The sequence below is a fragment of the Salvelinus alpinus genome, chromosome 10 (genome assembly GCF_045679555.1).
Source record: "Salvelinus alpinus chromosome 10, SLU_Salpinus.1, whole genome shotgun sequence".
NCBI classification, from domain to species: domain Eukaryota; kingdom Metazoa; phylum Chordata; class Actinopteri; order Salmoniformes; family Salmonidae; genus Salvelinus; species Salvelinus alpinus.
The window spans coordinates 68417278-68435481 of NC_092095.1; the positions used below are offsets into that span (position 1 = coordinate 68417278).

The 18204-nt window shown below is 46.5% G+C and overlaps 1 protein-coding gene across 15 annotated transcripts in view; it reads right to left on the bottom strand.

The window, feature by feature from the left end:
- Positions 1-18204, bottom strand: part of LOC139532738 (R3H domain-containing protein 1-like) — a 56643-nt gene that overhangs the window by 20726 nt on the left and 17713 nt on the right. For 8 of the 15 annotated variants that reach the window (XM_071330706.1, XM_071330704.1, XM_071330705.1 and 5 more), the window contains exons 3-16: positions 16873-17164; positions 14668-14709; positions 13368-13457; positions 10245-10341; positions 9104-9242; positions 8820-8960; positions 8511-8619; positions 7960-8055; positions 7803-7828; positions 4925-4978; positions 4584-4801; positions 2772-3116; positions 1807-1952; positions 1365-1472 (exon numbers count right to left, since the gene is read on the bottom strand). In XM_071330706.1, the coding sequence (XP_071186807.1) occupies positions 1365-1472; positions 1807-1952; positions 2772-3116; positions 4584-4801; positions 4925-4978; positions 7803-7828; positions 7960-8055; positions 8511-8619; positions 8820-8960; positions 9104-9242; positions 10245-10341; positions 13368-13457; positions 14668-14709; positions 16873-17112 (1851 nt within the window). In that variant the 5' untranslated portion in view covers positions 17113-17164. The remainder of the gene's footprint in view (positions 1-1364; positions 1473-1806; positions 1953-2771; positions 3117-4583; positions 4802-4924; positions 4979-7802; positions 7829-7959; positions 8056-8510; positions 8620-8819; positions 8961-9103; positions 9243-10244; positions 10342-13367; positions 13458-14667; positions 14710-16872; positions 17165-18204) is intronic. The other 7 variants (XM_071330712.1, XM_071330711.1, XM_071330707.1 and 4 more) reach the window with 6 other exon arrangements.

Here is an 18204-nt window from a genome sequence, read left to right on the forward strand (position 1 = left end):
CAGGGTCATGTTCAACCTAACGGTCACAGGGCTAACAGGGTCATAGGGCTAACAGGATCATGTTCAACCTAACTGGGCCATGTTCAACCTAACTGGGCCATGTTCAACCTAACTGGGCCATGTTCAACCTAACTGGGTCATGTTCAACCTAACTGGGCCATGTTCAACCTCACTGGGTCATAGGGCAAACAAGGTCATGTTCTACCTAACTGGGTCATAGGGCAAACAGGGTCATGTTCTACCTAACCAGGTCATAGGGCAAACAGGGTCATGTTCAACCTAACTGGGCCATGTTCAACCTAACTGGGCCATGTTCAACCTAACCGGGTCATAGGCCTTACTGGGTCATAGGGCAAACAAGGTCATGTTCTACCTAACTGGGTCATAGGGCAAACAAGGTCATGTTCTACCTAACTGGGTCATAGGGCAAACAGGGTCATGTTCTACCTAACCGGGTCATAGGGCAAACAGGGTCATGTTCTACCTAACAGGGTCATGTTCCACCTAACTGGGTCATAGGGCAAACAAGGTCATGTTCTACCTAACTGGGTCATAGGGCAAACAGGGTCATGTTCTACCTAACCGGGTCATAGGGCTAACAGGGTCATGTTCCACCTAACTGGGTCATAGGGCAAACAGGGTCATGTTCAACCTAACTGGGTCATAGGGCTAACAGGGTCATGTTCAACCTAACTGGGTCATAGGGCTAACAGGGTCATGTTCCACCTAACTGGGTCATAAGGCTAACAGGGTCATGTTCTACCTAACCGGGTCATAGGGCTAACAGGGTCATGTTCCACCTAACTGGGTCATAGGGCAAACAGGGTCATGTTCAACCTAACTGGGTCATAGGGCTAACAGGGTCATGTTCAACCTAACTGGGTCATAGGGAAAACAGGGTCATGTTCAAGCTAACTGGGTCATAGGGCAAACAGGGTCATGTTCCACCTAACTGGGTCATAGGGCAAACAGGGTCATGTTCAACCTCACTGGGTCATAGGGCAAACAGGGTCATGTTCAACAAGCACTCAGTTGCAAGACATTTTGCAACAGAAAACAAGATTCTGGGTTCCCATTGGGCAAACTGCTGGTTTCAAATGTCTTCTGCCTAATGAACATGATCCAGGATCCTGCTGAACACTTCTTCAATCACAAAGTCATCCCAGATAAAGATGTCTTTCCATCATACATTACATCAAAGATTCTGTATAAAAATATAAACTTCTGGAATTAACACACGTAACGTAATGTCCATGTCTTATAAAAGACCACCTAATTAAATGACAAGGTGCTGAAGAGGCAACTGGACAGAAACACAGGTGGGAGATAGAGGGGAGGAGAGGAGAGAGAGGATTGATAGGTACCAAAGTGTATTGTTGGTTAGAGGAGAGTGGCAGGAACTGAGGAGGAGGGTAAGAGATGGTTGAGTACTGGATCGGCTGTGGAGCAGAGGGCTGGAGATGCCAAACCGGCTGAAGGAGGAGAAAAGGACAGAACAGAGGGAAAGAGAGGAGAGAGACCTCCATTAGGTTAAGAAGTCAGAGGTGATTGAATAGGAGGAACTAGAGCTGGCTGATTAATAGCACAATGAATTGAACCTGATTGATATCTAGATAATTCACTCAGCCCTAGCTCGTAGATGATGAATGTTCTCTGGGAAATTAGGAGGCATCAATTAAAGAATGATGGATTCTAATCTACTATATTAATTGAGAACAGGTAGAGTAAAGAAATGACTGCATGCAGGGAGTGAATGGGCTTTCTGGAGAAAGAAGGGATACATGGGCTGTCGACTCATTGACTGACCTGGGAGAGGACGTGATTGGCTGGCTGGTGCGGGGCAGGGGGCGGTAGGGGAGGGGCCAAGGGCTGCTGGCTTCTCCCACTTTGCTGTGAGGTCATCGAGGGGTTGTAGATCACAGCACTGCCGTCAGGGTTTACAAAGGGTTGGCCTGCAGGTGGGGAACAACAAACTTAGACTGTAGACCAGGGCTGCCCAACCCTCTTCCTGGAGATCTACTGTCCTGTGGGTTTTCAGTCCAACCATCTTCGTGGAGATCTACTGTCCTGTGGGTTTTCAGTCCAACCCTCTTCCTGGAAGAGGACTGAAAACTTACAGGACGGTAGATCTCCAGGAAGAGGGTTGGACTGAAAACCTACAGGACAGTAGATCTCCAGGAAGAGGGTTGGACTGAAAACCTACAGGACAGTAGATCTCCAGGAAGAGGGTTGGACTGAAAACCTACAGGACAGTAGATCTCCAGGAAGAGGGTTGGACTGAAAACCTACAGGACAGTAGATCTCCAGGAAGAGGGTTGGACAGCCCTGCAGTAGAGGCTATAGGACATTTGAGTATAATTTAGTCAATAGGAGTTATGCTATACTAAGATGTATCCTGAATAATGACTAAACCACGAATATATACACAGTTTACCAACTCCCTTAGTCCATTCATTCAATCTGGAAAGGCTTTGATACATATTTGACCCAACATATGTAGTTTGTGGAAGTTTCAGCAACAGTCTAAGAGAAGAGCAGACAGACTAATAGACTGAATAAGAAGTTTGTTTTACAAGAACTATGATCAAAACCAACCATCACATCAAACCCAAAATAAAGACAGCACACAGAGACAGGCCAATCCAGCCTATTTAAAGACAGCAGACAGAGACAGGCCAATCCAGCCTATTTAAAGACAGCACACAGAGACAGGCCAATCCAGCCTATATGAACTGAGGGATGAGGACCAACCCTGATCAGAAGATACCAACCTGTGTGTGGGTTGACCAGTATACTGCCAGGCGGTATCCCTGTGGCTTCCGGGGGAAGGAAATAGTAACTAGTAGCATTAGCAGTTGCCTGGGTTGGCGCTGGGCCGGATGCAGGCGCCGGGCCATTCCTGCTGCCCCGATCACAGTGTACAGAAGTTCTACTACTGCTGGGGGCCGTGGCAGCGGAGGACGCAGAGGAGGAAGGTGTAGGTTGCACCGTGCTGGGGCCACCGACAGGGCCGGCTGCCTGGGTTAGAGCAGCTGGGACAGGGAGAGGCAGGTGGAGGACTTGGGGGCGAGAGATGGAACTCGTAGAAGACCCTACACTATTAGAAGACTCAGAACCTAGAGGAGGGAGGGATGAAAAGATCACTAAACGTCCTACAGAGAGGACCACGAAAGACGTCCTATAGTTTAACCGGCATTGTAAATAAGAATTTGTTCTTAACTGACTTGCCTAGTTAAATAAAAGGTGAAATAAAAAGTAAAAATAGAGGCAGTGGCTTGTAACACATGCACAGCCAGCCTCTGGGCAGGGGTACAAGGAGGACAGCTATTGGTCACTTCTGCGGTAACAGGGGTAGAAGCAGAATAGCCACTGGTCCATTCAAAAGTGGGACACACGGTGAGTGAATTCATTGGCTATAGGTGATATTTGTCCCTCTGTGGGCATCTTGCGTGAGCCCAAATCAAGTGTAATTTTAAGTGGTCCACATCTTAAAGAGTATAACCACAAACATGTTATTAGTTTGTCAGTAATGCAACCACAGACACATTTTCCTGGTTTAGAACGTCAAAGTTCGTCTTCTGGCACGTACGCAAACCTCCGATATTTGATGTCAAAAGCAAAGCCACCAGGAGCTTTGAAATCTGGACAGACAAAAGAGGAAAACTGGGCTCAAGTTTGGTCTCTCTGGACGTATTACTGGAGAGGTGTGAAACACGTCTCTCCGTCTTGCCAACAGTAAAAGCCAATGAATTCAGAATTGTGATGGCCATCATTCTTCATGTTTTCTACACAAACTAAACCACCAGCACTTAAAGAAATTGGGGATACTATAACAAAATTAGAAAAAAGCTAAAACCAAAAATGCTAAAACCAAAGATGCTAAATGATGCCAAAGAACCAAAAAGATGACATGCACTGCATACAGAAGAGATGAGCCACAGGACAGAGCTAACAGGAACACAAAATGGCTTCCCAGTAGGAGCAGAGCAGATGTTTGTGCTGCACAAAGTGAGCCCCATCTTCGTAAACAATGTTAAAGAAAAAACTCAAGCAAAAAGCTGTCTGTCTGGCGCAGTCAGTGCACTGTGGAAATGGAATCACATGAAACCAAAAAGAAAAGCCTCTAGAACAGAGGCGGCAACAACAACAACAAAAAACATGATCGAAAAGACAAGGAACGGAGGAGGAACCAAAACAGGATAAACAAAGAAAACTGGGTCTCCATTCCCCCAGTATGCCTGTATTAAACAGGGATGGTGCACACAGACACACAGTGAAGGACCAATTTCAACTCATGTCAGTCAGAAACTAGTGTATCACATTGTCTAGGGGTGACTGACCACACTTGGGGAAAATCAGTTACCACCAAGTAGTCATGGACACAGAACACATTTTTCTTCATTTGACAAAGAATTCAGAGGAGAAATTCAGCTTGTACGTCAGTGACATCACAATGTCTTAAAAACAGGTGCTTCACTGTGCTGTGGAACAAAGCAGACTGGACACGATACGTCGCACGTGCTTTTGATTACGTGTGCATGAGCCAGTGCCCCCCCCCCCCCCCCCCTCCCCCTATTACTTGCCTGTTTTGGAGAGGCGTCCGGTGCTCTTGCTGCTGGCTGAGCTGTCTCCTCTGATGAGGACAGAGATGCTGCTGAAGCTGCTGGCCTTGGTCATGGTGGGCCTCAGGTTACGGTTGGAACTGTCTGAATCAGTGCTGCTCCACGGCCGGGCATCACAGTTCTTGGGGTCATTCTCAGAGCTGCTCTGTCTACTGCTGGCTGATCGCCCGTCCCCTAGTCTGAGGAAACAAGGTATGGATGGATGGATGGAGATATATATGTGTGTGTGTGTGTGTGTGTGTGTGTGTGTGTGTGTGTGTGTGTGTGTGAGAGGAGAGAGATCTGTGACAGAAAGGAAGTACCTGAAGAGTTGCCGTCTCTGTTGTGTGCTGATACAAGCCTCTTCATCAGGGCTCCTGCATGGGGAGATGACCATGCAACATTATCAAAGGGTATCAAATCCACGTTGGACCAACCAGTCAAACCGTCCACGTTGGACCAACCAGTCAAACCGTCCACGATGGACCAACCAGTCAAACCGTCCACGTTGGACCAACCAGTCAAACCGTCCACGTTGGACCAACCAGTCAAACCGTCCACGTTGGACCAACCAGTCCAAACGTCCACGTTGGACCAACCAGTCCAAACGTCCACGTTGGACCAACCAGTCCAAACGTCCACGTTGGACCAACCAGTCCAAACGTCCACGTTGGACCAACCAGTCCAAACGTCCACGTTGGACCAACCAGTCCAAACGTCCACGTTGGACCAACCAGTCCAAACGTCCACGTTGGACCAACCAGTCCAAACGTCCACGTTGGACCAACCAGTCCAAACGTCCACGTTGGACCAACCAGTCCAAACGTCCACGTTGGACCAACCAGTCCAAACGTCCACGTTGGACCAACCAGTCCAAACGTCCACGTTGGACCAACCAGTCCAAACGTCCACGTTGGACCAACCAGTCCAAACGTCCACGTTGGACCAACCAGTCCAAACGTCCACGTTGGACCAACCAGTCCAAACGTCCACGTTGGACCAACCAGTCCAAACGTCCACGTTGGACCAACCAGTCCAAACGTCCACGTTGGACCAACCAGTCCAAACGTCCACGTTGGACCAACCAGTCCAAACGTCCACGTTGGACCAACCAGTCCAAACGTCCACGTTGGACCAACCAGTCCAAACGTCCACGTTGGACCAACCAGTCCAACCGTCCACGTTGGACCAACCAGTCCAACCGTCCACGTTGGACCAACCAGTCCAACCGTCCACGTTGGACCAACCAGTCCAACCGTCCACGTTGGACCAACCAGTCCAACCGTCCACGTTGGACCAACCAGTCCAACCGTCCACGTTGGACCAACCAGTCCAACCGTCCACGTTGGACCAACCAGTCCAACCGTCCACGTTGGACCAACCAGTCCAACCGTCCACGTTGGACCAACCAGTCCAACCGTCCACGTTGGACCAACCAGTCCAACCGTCCACGTTGGACCAACCAGTCCAACCGTCCACGTTGGACCAACCAGTCCAACCGTCCACGTTGGACCAACCAGTCCAACCGTCCACGTTGGACCAACCAGTCCAACCGTCCACGTTGGACCAACCAGTCCAACCGTCCACGTTGGACCAACCAGTCCAACCGTCCACGTTGGACCAACCAGTCCAAACGTCCACGTTGGACCAACCAGTCCAAACGTCCACGTTGGACCAACCAGTCCAAACGTCCACGTTGGACCAACCAGTCCAAACGTCCACGTTGGACCAACCAGTCCAAACGTCCACGTTGGACCAACCAGTCCAAACGTCCACGTTGGACCAACCAGTCCAAACGTCCACGTTGGACCAACCAGTCCAAACGTCCACGTTGGACCAACCAGTCCAAACGTCCACGTTGGACCAACCAGTCCAAACGTCCACGTTGGACCAACCAGTCCAAACGTCCACGTTGGACCAACCAGTCCAAACGTCCACGTTGGACCAACCAGTCCAAACGTCCACGTTGGACCAACCAGTCCAAACGTCCACGTTGGACCAACCAGTCCAAACGTCCACGTTGGACCAACCAGTCCAAACGTCCACGTTGGACCAACCAGTCCAAACGTCCACGTTGGACCAACCAGTCCAAACGTCCACGTTGGACCAACCAGTCCAACCGTCCACGTTGGACCAACCAGTCCAACCGTCCACGTTGGACCAACCAGTCCAACCGTCCACGTTGGACCAACCAGTCCAACCGTCCACGTTGGACCAACCAGTCCAACCGTCCACGTTGGACCAACCAGTCCAACCGTCCACGTTGGACCAACCAGTCAAACCGTCCACGTTGGACCAACCAGTCAAACCGTCCACGTTGGACCAACCAGTCAAACCGTCCACGTTGGACCAACCAGTCAAACCGTCCACGTTGGACCAACCAGTCAAACCGTCCACGTTGGACCAACCAGTCAAACCGTCCACGTTGGACCAACCAGTCAAACCGTCCACGTTGGACCAACCAGTCAAACCGTCCACGTTGGACCAACCAGTCAAACCGTCCACGTTGGACCAACCAGTCAAACCGTCCACGTTGGACCAACCAGTCAAACCGTCCACGTTGGACCAACCAGTCAAACCGTCCACGTTGGACCAACCAGTCAAAACGTCCACGTTGGACCAACCAGTCAAAACGTCCACGTTGGACCAACCAGTCAAAACGTCCACGTTGGACCAACCAGTCAAAACGTCCACGTTGGACCAACCAGTCAAAACGTCCACGTTGGACCAACCAGTCAAAACGTCCACGTTGGACCAACCAGTCAAAACGTCCACGTTGGACCAACCAGTCAAAACGTCCACGTTGGACCAACCAGTCAAAACGTCCACGTTGGACCAACCAGTCAAAACGTCCACGTTGGACCAACCAGTCAAAACGTCCACGTTGGACCAACCAGTCAAAACGTCCACGTTGGACCAACCAGTCAAAACGTCCACGTTGGACCAACCAGTCAAAACGTCCACGTTGGACCAACCAGTCAAAACGTCCACGTTGGACCAACCAGTCAAAACGTCCACGTTGGACCAACCAGTCAAAACGTCCACGTTGGACCAACCAGTCAAAACGTCCACGTTGGACCAACCAGTCAAAACGTCCACGTTGGACCAACTAGTCAAAACATCCATGTTGGACCAACCAGACAAACCGTCCATGTTGGACCAACCAGTGTCAAATTAGACAGATATGTGAATGATATTTACCTTCCATCTAGATGGAAATGATCTCCCTGTGGAAAAAAATACATCCATATGAATATCTTACTTACATGTCATTTACAGTCCATAAAGCCTATCCATATTTTACTTCAAAATAAACACAAATGCATCATTAATCTAAATTGATTAGCCAAAATCTCACATCTGGTGCAAATATCCTGTCCCTGGCTCTCTGATAGTCCTCCTCTCTCTCCTCGATAGATTTGCTTCTCCTGTCGTCTTTCAGGCGCGTTCGTATCTGCAAGCACATGCACAACTTAGCCAGCAGCTTCCGCACAGCCTAGCCAGCAGCTTCCGCACAGCTTAGCCTAGCCAGCAGCTTCCGCACAGCCTAGCCTAGCCAGCAGCTTCCGCACAGCTTAGCCTAGCCAGCCCCTTCCGCACAGCTTAGCCTAGCCAGCAGCTTCCGCACAGCTTAGCCTAGCCAGCAGCTTCCGCACAGCTTAGCCTAGCGCCAGCAGCTTCCGCACAGCTTAGCCTAGCCAGCAGCTTCCGCACAGCTTAGCCTAGCCAGCAGCTTCAGCACAGCTTAGCCTAGCCAGCAGCTTCCGCACAGCTTAGCCTAGCCAGCAGCTGGAACAGCAGCACCAGATTTTCACCCTCTCAAAGACACATCGCTGAGAATGCATCCCAAATGGCACACTATTCCCTATATACTTTACTTCTGTTGATTGGAACACAGAAACCGCCTACCATGCCGTCTTCCCGGTCGAAGCTGGCGTTGTCTCTTTTGAGAATGTAGCGTTTTTGGAAATCGTCTGTTTTGTCGTCTTTTATGTGTTCTGAGAATTTTTGATCTGGTCTGTGGAAGAGAATTTACATTGGTGGAAGTTTAGAAGCGTGGGGGAAAAAATCTACACCAAATACATACTTTCAAAGCAATTTGATGTATTTAAGCTTCATAGAATCTAATAAAATGTATTATTGTGGTTCAGTATAAATCCTGAAAATAATGTATTATAAAATGTTTTAAAACTGACTGGTACCAAATGAAAAACATACATTCTTGTATTGCTAGTTTTGTTGATGATGACAGACTTCCCGGTGGGGTCAACATTGTGATCCATGCCAAAGTAGGCAGCCACTCGGTGTAGCAGCATTCTATGGTACGACGTCATGGGAGGGAACTTCCTCTTCTGGCTTCTAGGAAACACGAGAGCTGAATGAGCTTTACTGAAAGGCTAAAATAATACAACTATAGAATTGAATTTAAATAAAATTGCATTAACTATAAATGAATAAAATACATGAAATCAATCAATAAATGTATTAATTAAATAACTTACTCATTATTACTGATAAAATCCAGAATGTCCTGCTCCAACTTCAACAGCATCATTCTGTCTCTGGGGTTGTTCTTAAGGGTGTTGACCAGGAACTCATGCAGGTCTATTCCAGTAGAGTCTGTGTAGTCCTGGCTGGAATCTAGACACGAGAGGACCAATCATTCTGGGAATGGTGCTCTATACACAACACATCTCTGTGGACTATGGGGTGTGTTCGTAAATTCACTCTGGAGTGACACTAAGCACACAGCCAAGACAACACAGGAGTGGCTTCGGGACAAGTCTCAATGTTCTTGAGTGGCCCAACCAGAGCCCGGACTTGAACCCGATCGAACATCTCTGGAGAGACCTGAAAATAGCTGTGCAGCGACGCGCCCCGTCGAACCTGACAGAGCTTGAGAGGATCTGCAGAGAAAAATGGGAGAAACTCCCCAAATACAGGTGTGCCAAGCTTGTAGCGTCATACAAGAAGACTCGATGCTCTAATCGCTGCCAAAGGTGCTTCAAAGTACTGAGTAAAGGGTCTGAATACTTATGTAACTGTGATATCAGTTTAATACATTTGCAAAAATTGATAAAAAACTGTTTTTGCTTTGTCATTATGGGGTATTGTGTGTAGATTGATGAGGGGAAAAAATGATTTAATACATTTTAGAATAAGGCTGTAACGTAACAAAATGTGGTAAAAAGTCAAGGGGTCTAAATACTTTCCGAATGCACTGCTGGCAACAATTTCATTACATCATTTTCTCCATTTACTGACACCGGTCATATTCAATATTATATTTATATTCAATGGGTGTTGCGCGTGCGTAAATTAAAATTGGTTATTGTGCGCTCTGGCACACTCACACTGAGTGCTCTGAAAGCAGAGTAGATAGCCAGAGTGAATTTACGAAAGCACCCATAGTCTCCTAGGATTCTATATTAGATTTCTCAGAGAGCTCCATGTTCCGGAATCAGTTCATTAGTTCTCTAGACTAAAGCTCACAACATGTCTCCAAGGTCTTGTATTGTAACATACAAACACAACCGTGCCTGTCTGTCTGTGAAGGCAGGGATGGCCATTATATTCTCTCTCACTATTTACAACACAAAGATAACAATGAACCTCTCCGCCAACTCTCCCACACCCACACACCTCTTGAGAGCATTTTCCTGGGCATCTTCTCTGGTTTCTCCACCTTCTCTTTCTCCTCCTTGGCAGACAGCTCCTCCTTATCAAAGGACTGGGATATCTGGATGTGAATTTGAAGAGTAAGAAATAAAAACTTCAGTGGTAGCTACTGGCAGCCTATTCCCTATGGGCCCTGGTCAAAAGTAGTGCACTACATAGGGAATAGGGTGCCATATGAGAAGTACACTAAAATGAAAATACAGACAGAATTAATTAGCATGTCACATTAAGAATCTGCATCTAATTATCCTCACAATCGCACACTTGGTTGGCAGTTAATTAAAAAATATTTAAGGGTTTTACATGTTTAGCTTGTTTAGCTTGTGCAAACAAGTATCTGCCGACCGACCTCATTTAAAAAACATCTGATGTACTACGAGAGCTCTGTTGTCCTTTCAAATAACATCTAAAACCCTGTGCTGCACCGAGTGATAAACCTTCCTCCTCTACGGACCATAATCACCTCAGCAATTACATCACAACAGCGGTTTATTTAGTCATTAAACACCTGAAAATCATACATCCTTTTGACATTACAATGATGTGACTAAACAAACACTAACAGTACATGGACCTACAGAGGAGTGAATACTGAGAGTCAAATATAGATCTGCTCTATGTAGGGGGAAGAGAATACATTCAATAGAAAGCCTGTCTCATCTTCCACACCTTCACATCCATCAATAGAAAGCCTGTCCTAGTTTCCACACCTTCACATCCATCAATAGAAAGCCTGTCCTAGTTTCCACACCTTCACATCCATCAATAGAAAGCCTGTCCTAGTTTCCACACCTTCACATCCATCAATAGAAAGCCTGTCCTAGTTTCCACACCTTCACATCCATCAATAGAAAGCCTGTCCTAGTTTCCACACCTTCACATCCATCAATAGAAAGCCTGTCCTAGTTTCCACACCTTCACATCCATCAATAGAAAGCCTGTCCTAGTTTCCACACCTTCACATCCATCAATAGAAAGCCTGTCCTAGTTTCCACACCTTCACATCCATCAATAGAAAGCCTGTCCTATCTTCCACACCTTCACATCATCAATAGAAAGCCTGTCCTATCTTCCACACCTTCACATCATCAATAGAAAGCCTGTCCTATCTTCCACACCTTCACATCCATCAATAGAAAGCCTGTCCTAGTTTCCACACCTTCACATCCATCAATAGAAAGCCTGTCCTAGTTTCCACACCTTCACATCCATCAATAGAAAGCCTGTCCTAGTTTCCACACCTTCACATCCATCAATAGAAAGCCTGTCCTAGTTTCCACAACTTCACATCCATCAATAGAAAGCCTGTCCTATCTTCCACACCTTCACATCCATCATTGCCTTTATTGTACCAGATGAAAGAACTCCCTTTGGAAGACTTGTTGCAAGACAAGCATAGAAATAAAATGACTAGAATGGGGGGGGGGGGAAGCCCCTCATATCACAGCCATTTGACACTCGCTTGAATGATTATATTTTATAATGGTGGCAGGTAGCCTAGTGGCTAAGAGCGTTGGGCCAGTAATTGAAAGGTCGCTGGTTCGAATCCCTGAGCTGACTAGGTGAAAAATATGTTGATGTGCCCTTGCCCTAACCCTAATTGTGCCTGGAAGTCGCTCTGGATAAGAGTCTGCTAAATTACTAAAATATGAATTGTTAAATGTCTAAGGCTTAGCGAGCATGGAGAATATTACAACCATTTGACAGTACTCACTTGAATGAAAATGTACATTCCAATCATTCCAGTTCTGTGTGTTTCAAGGTCTTCTCAGCATCCCAGCCTTGACTTTGGTTTAACCCCGCTATTCATCTTAATCTCTGCTGTGCTTCATTCCCTGCTCTGATTCACTATTCAACACTAGTACAAAAAGGCAGAGAGGAGCTAAAAGCTGAGCAGCACACTGAAACTCAGTCTGCGACCTAAATGACACCCTATTCCCCATATAGGGCACTACTTTTGACCAGGGCCCATAGGGAATAGGGTGCCATTTGGAACGCAGATTCAGAGTGCTGGCTGCAAGAAGCTTAAATGAAATACCACTTCAGGATAGAGGCAACTAGGTAAAGAAGTTGGGAGCCAGTGGTTTCTGGAAGGGAGATGTAATGTTTCCATTAGTGATATAAAATGGTAGCCTAGTGGTTAGAGCGTTGGGCCAGTAACTAAAGGTTATATATACTCTGCCTCTCAGGGAGGCTTTGCTGTAGTGATACAGCACAACAGGTTAACAAAAATAACTAACGTTGCTACAGAAAAGCATCAAAGAGAGATGTGAGGAAGGGAGGGCACGTGGAGAGAGGGCAAAAGAGAGAGGAAGAGAAAGATGAGAAAAAGAGGGAGGAAGAAGAGAAAGATAAGAGTGAAAGAGGACTGAATAGAACTCAGAGAAGGAGGGGGTTAAATCTCACACTAGTTCAAGGAAGTCTATCCATTTAAACACACGGTCAGGGTTTCCTAGTAACCGGTTTCACAGCAAGGACAATGCATCTTTACAGAGAACCAGAATCATTTATTTTCTCGTCTACACCAAGGAAACATTTTCACTCAAGGAGAAATAATTGGCATAGAAAAATTGCAGCTTAACATAGAAAGACAAACCCCTCCCAAAAAGATAACCTATATCACTTCAAACACCACTAGCCATGGACATGTTTGAGTGGTGCTGACAGACAAAGGAATAGGTTGAAGGAAGCTTAACATCATAGTGACAACCGTACTATTCAATTATATCAATCCACAGGTCTCCATGTTCTGACATGTGAAATACAATGTTCTCCAAGATGGATGGGCGTAATACAGGACGTGCACACACACCGCAGGTACACACACATACAGTACACTCACACACAGACAGACACACACACACACAACGGCTGGTGGTGGAGAACACCCTGGTGGTTTTGATGAAGTTAGTGCTGACTGGATGAAATGCAAGGCCCTCTAGCTGCTGGCTCGTGTGTGTGTCTGGTGAGATGGCAGAGTGACGTTTGTGAAATGAGCCACAGCTAATGGGGTAGAAGAAGTCGTCTGGGGGTTTACCCAAAGGTGTGTGTGTGTGTGTGTATGTGAGCGTGTGTCTAAAGGTTTACCTGAGGATCTGGTGTCAGCTGGTGTGCTGTTAGAAAGGGAGGAGAGGACTCTTCACAGACAGCCAGGCTCCGTACTAACTTTACCTTGGCCTTGGACCGAGGGAGAGTACAGTATATTGACAACGGTTCAAAATATATTACTTTAGATGACGTGCGTTGATCATTTCAAAACACGAACGCGAACTGACCAAGTAAACATACAAACCAAAACGTAAAGGCCAGCAAGCACCAAGCATCACGACCAACAGAATATGTTCAGACCTCAAAATGAGTTGGGTGAATCAAATCCATGCATGTAACTAACGTGATGGTTAGCAAACACGTAAATACACATAAATAAGTCAGTTTAAACGCCTGAACATCATGCAAGAGAAGATACATAATACTAATGCAGCACGACAAGTCTGGGTGGTTTTAAAGGGATGACTTAAATCACGTGTCAAACTCATTCCACCGGATGGTTTTAAAGGGATGACTTAAATCACGTGTCGAACTCATTCCACCGGATGGTTTTAAAGGGATGACTTAAATCACGTGTCAAACTCATTCCACCGGATGGTTTTAAAGGGATGACTTAAATCACGTGTCAAACTCATTCCACCGGATGGTTTTAAAGGGATGACTTAAATCACGTGTCAAACTCATTCCACCGGATGGTTTTAAAGGGATGACTTAAATCACGTGTCAAACTCATTCCACCGGATGGTTTTAAAGGGATGACTTAAATCACGTGTCAAACTCATTCCACCGGATGGTTTTAAAGGGATGACTTAAATCACGTGTCAAACTCATTCCACCGGATGGTTTTAAAGGGATGACTTAAATCACGTGTCACTCATTCCACCGGATGGTTTTAAAGGGATGACTTAAATGACGTGTCAAACTCATTCCACCGGATGGTTTTAAAGGGATGACTTAAATGACGTGTCAAACTCATTCCACCGGATGGTTTTAAAGGGATGACTTAAATGACGTGTCAAACTCATTCCACGGAGGGCAGAGTGTCTGCAGGTCCCTTGTACTCGATTGATAAATATGAAGGTTACGAATTAGTAAAGAACCCCACTCACTTGATTGTCTAGGTCTTAACTGAAAGGACAAACCCCAAACCCTCTGACACTAGGGCCTCCACGGAATGAGTATGAACACCCTGTTCACTACAGAACAAGAACCAAGTCAACAGCAGGCAAATATATAAGAAGACATATTGGATAAATCCGTCTTCTCAGCAGAAACACTTGAGATAAAATGATAATGTATGAGGTAGTTGCCAGGCATCATGCTAATCCACCGACTGTACCTTAGAGCCCCTCACTGGCTGGCCAGCTGATACAAGAGACTGCTGCTGTCCAAAACGGACCACAAAAAGGAGGAGTTTAGCTAACAAAACCACAAGGTTAAATAATATTGTGGTCCAGAACAACAGGAAGGCTGAATACATACATCATACATGTTGGACGTCAACGTACACCCTACTAAAGAGCTCGGCCAATCAATATAGGCATGTGACAAAACACGAGGAGGAGCCCTTTTTGGGCCAAGATGAATTCTCACCCTAGTGATTCAAACACCTTCCTGTCTGAGAAATTAGACCCAGAATTCTGTATGACTACTATGTACATTTAACAGAATTTTCTCTCAGATTATTTTCACATCTCTCTCTCTCTCAGACCCATTTTCCTGTCATGTAGACTAGAGCAAAGAGAAGTGTTCTGAGGTTGGAGAGGAACAGGAAGCAGGAGAGGAATGGTGTGGTGAGACAGAGCAGTGTTCTGAGTTTGAAGAGGAGCAGGAAGCAGCACGGGGGACGACATCTCAGTGCCTCTGCTCTTCGTGTGTGTGTGTTTGTTCGAGCGTGCGCGCGCGTGTGTGTGTGTGTGTGTGTGCAGGGTGAGGTCCTAGAGAGTCAGAGGCGAAAGCTGAGTCTGATTTAGACAGAACGGCTGGCAGGCCCCATGCTCCTCTCGGGCTGCCGCTGAGACACCGTCTGTACACACACACACACTCTCTCTCTTCTCTTGGTCCCGTCCTCTAAAACCAACCAGAGGACAGTTCCTTTTCCCGCTGCGCTGGAGGGTCAGATAACATTAATGAAATAAAGATGGAAATGGACCGTTTCCATTTCCAGGCATGTGTACGACCCTTAGAGACTGTGTGGCGTGTGTGTGTGTGTGTGTGTGTGTGTGTGTGTGTGTGTGTGTGTGTGTGTGTGTGTGTGTGTGTGTGTGTGTGTGTGACAGTAGGTGTGAACGCACCAGTAGATCAGATAATTGAACAGGGCAGAAAGGAAAGGAACAATGAGAGGAGAGAGAAGGAAACGCTGACGTCTGCACTACAAGGTACCTGGCCTGAGAGAGAGAACGTGGCAGGGGCAGATGGTGGCAAAGTCACAGAGGAGACACACACAGAGAAACACACACCCCTCCCTCCCTCTCCCCATCCGGCACCCATTCAGTCTCTCTCTCAGGGTGACACACAGGAAGTTTGTAGATAAGCCAGGATTTGAGATCCAGATTATCTGTCTTCTTTAGTCTGGCTGGGGCGCCAGCCACCGACCGCTTTTACTTGTTCTGCTTCCCATTTATACTCCTGCCTGTTAACATTACCTCCTACCCGAGACAATACCCTGTCAACATTACCTCCAAACCCTGAGACAATACCCTGCCAACATTACCTCCAAACCCTGAGACAATACCCTGTCAACATTACCTCCAAACCCTGAGACAATACCCTGTCAACATTACCTCCAACCCTGAGACAATACCCTGTCAACATTACCTCCAACCCTGAGACAATACCCTGTCAACATTACCCCCAACCCTGAGACAATACCCTGTCAACATTACCTCCAACCCTGAGACAATACCCTGTCAGCATTACCTCCAACCCTGAGACAATACCATGTCAACATTACCTCCAACCCTGAGACAATACCCTGTCAGCATTACCTCCAAACCCTGAGACAATACCCTGTCAACATTACCTCCAACCCTGAGACAATACCCTGTCAACATTACCCCCAACCCTGAGACAATACCCTGTCAACATTACCTCCAACCCTGAGACAATACCCTGTCAGCATTACCTCCAACCCTGAGACAATACCCTGTCAGCATTACCTCCAACCCTGAGACAATACCCTGTCAGCATTACCTCCAACCCCTGAGACAATACCCTCTCTGCTGCCTGTCAGCATTACCTCCAACCCTGAGACAATGCCCTGTCAACATTACCTCCAACCCTGAGACAATGCCCTGTCAACATCACCTCCAACCCTGAGACAAAGGAACGTTTTGCTGCACTGTATCAGCACATCTTTCACCAACTTGTTTCATCTGTTACATTAGAGTATTTTAATGACTGATCGTGAGCAATGACATTACCATATATCAATTATATTACCATATTTACATTTTTGCCAGAGTAGTGGTAAAACATGTTCGAATTGTGGATGTGATAATGGAAAACTGATCTTCTCATTGGTCCACACTAAAAGGCTGTTTACCTGTGACGTTTCCCTCTTGTTGTCACAGCAGCTTCCGTCTTGGTGACCGGTGACATTGTGTTCCAGCACCAGGCTCCCAGCCTGTTTGGGATTGTCCTTCACACCGTTCCGTCTGCTGTCTGCTCCTAGTGTTGTGGTTCCGGTCCAGTCTGCTGCCTCCAGCTCCACTCCAGCATCACAAACCTTCATGGTCTCAGTCCTACTGATGTCCTTTACAGTAACAGGATCAGACATCCTCATCAGACGCACAGCTTACAGAGAGTCTCTATACAACACTGCTGTTACTGGGGTCCTAGAGATGGAGAAAGAGACAGAGAGACGATGGAGAGAGACTGGGATTTTACTAATCAAAATGCAAATCATTTCCCATTAGAGCTACATCAAAAGACATCTTACACCTACAGTCAGAGAACAGAGAGAGAGAAAACATGGGCATTGAAATATCATACATTTACAGAGAACAGAGAGGGAAAACATGGGCATTGAAATATCATGCATTTACAGAGAACAGAGAATGAGAAAAAACATGGGCATTGAAATATCATGCATTTACAGAGAATAGAGATTGAGAGAAAACATGGGCATTGAAATATCATGCATTTACAGAGAACAGAGAGAGAGAGAAAACATGGGCATTGAAATATCATGCATTTACAGAGAACAGAGAGGGAAAACATGGGCATTGAAATATCATGCATTTACAGAGAACAGAGAGAGGGAAAACATGGTCATTGAAATATGCATTTACAGAGAACAGAGAAAGAAAACATGGGCTAAAGAGAAATTGTAAACATCTCTATTAGTTAGAACATCTGAAATCGAATGACTACTAATGCAGGGACAGTGACAGGGCAGTGGTTTTTGGTAATAATGTGGCCTAATTATGCAGCAAGTCTCTCTTGCAGCAGCAGTAGCATAGAGAAGAGGGGTGGGGAGGCTTAGGGAAGGAGACAGAGAGAGGAGAAGAAAGGAGACAGAGGAGAAGAGGGAAGGAGACATCATAGAGAGGAAAAGATGGGAGGGTTAGGGAAGGAGACATCTGGTTTATGAGAGCTGTGATTAATGATTTTAATTAGAGGTTGAGAGGCCCCATCTGATTCAGTCCCTGACATTAACACTGTGGCTCTGTGCCTCTGTCTCAATTTGGCTTTCCTTGATTCCTTCTCAAACCCCATGGTGGAGAAGGTCAGAGGGGAGTGACCAATTCATTTTGAGGATAGAGGAATCCCAGAAAGACACATTGAGAAAGAGACAGTCAGTACTGTGAGACAGTCAGTACTATTGGAGGACAGAGCTTGTGGCTATAGAAAAATCCCACTGACACCCTGGATT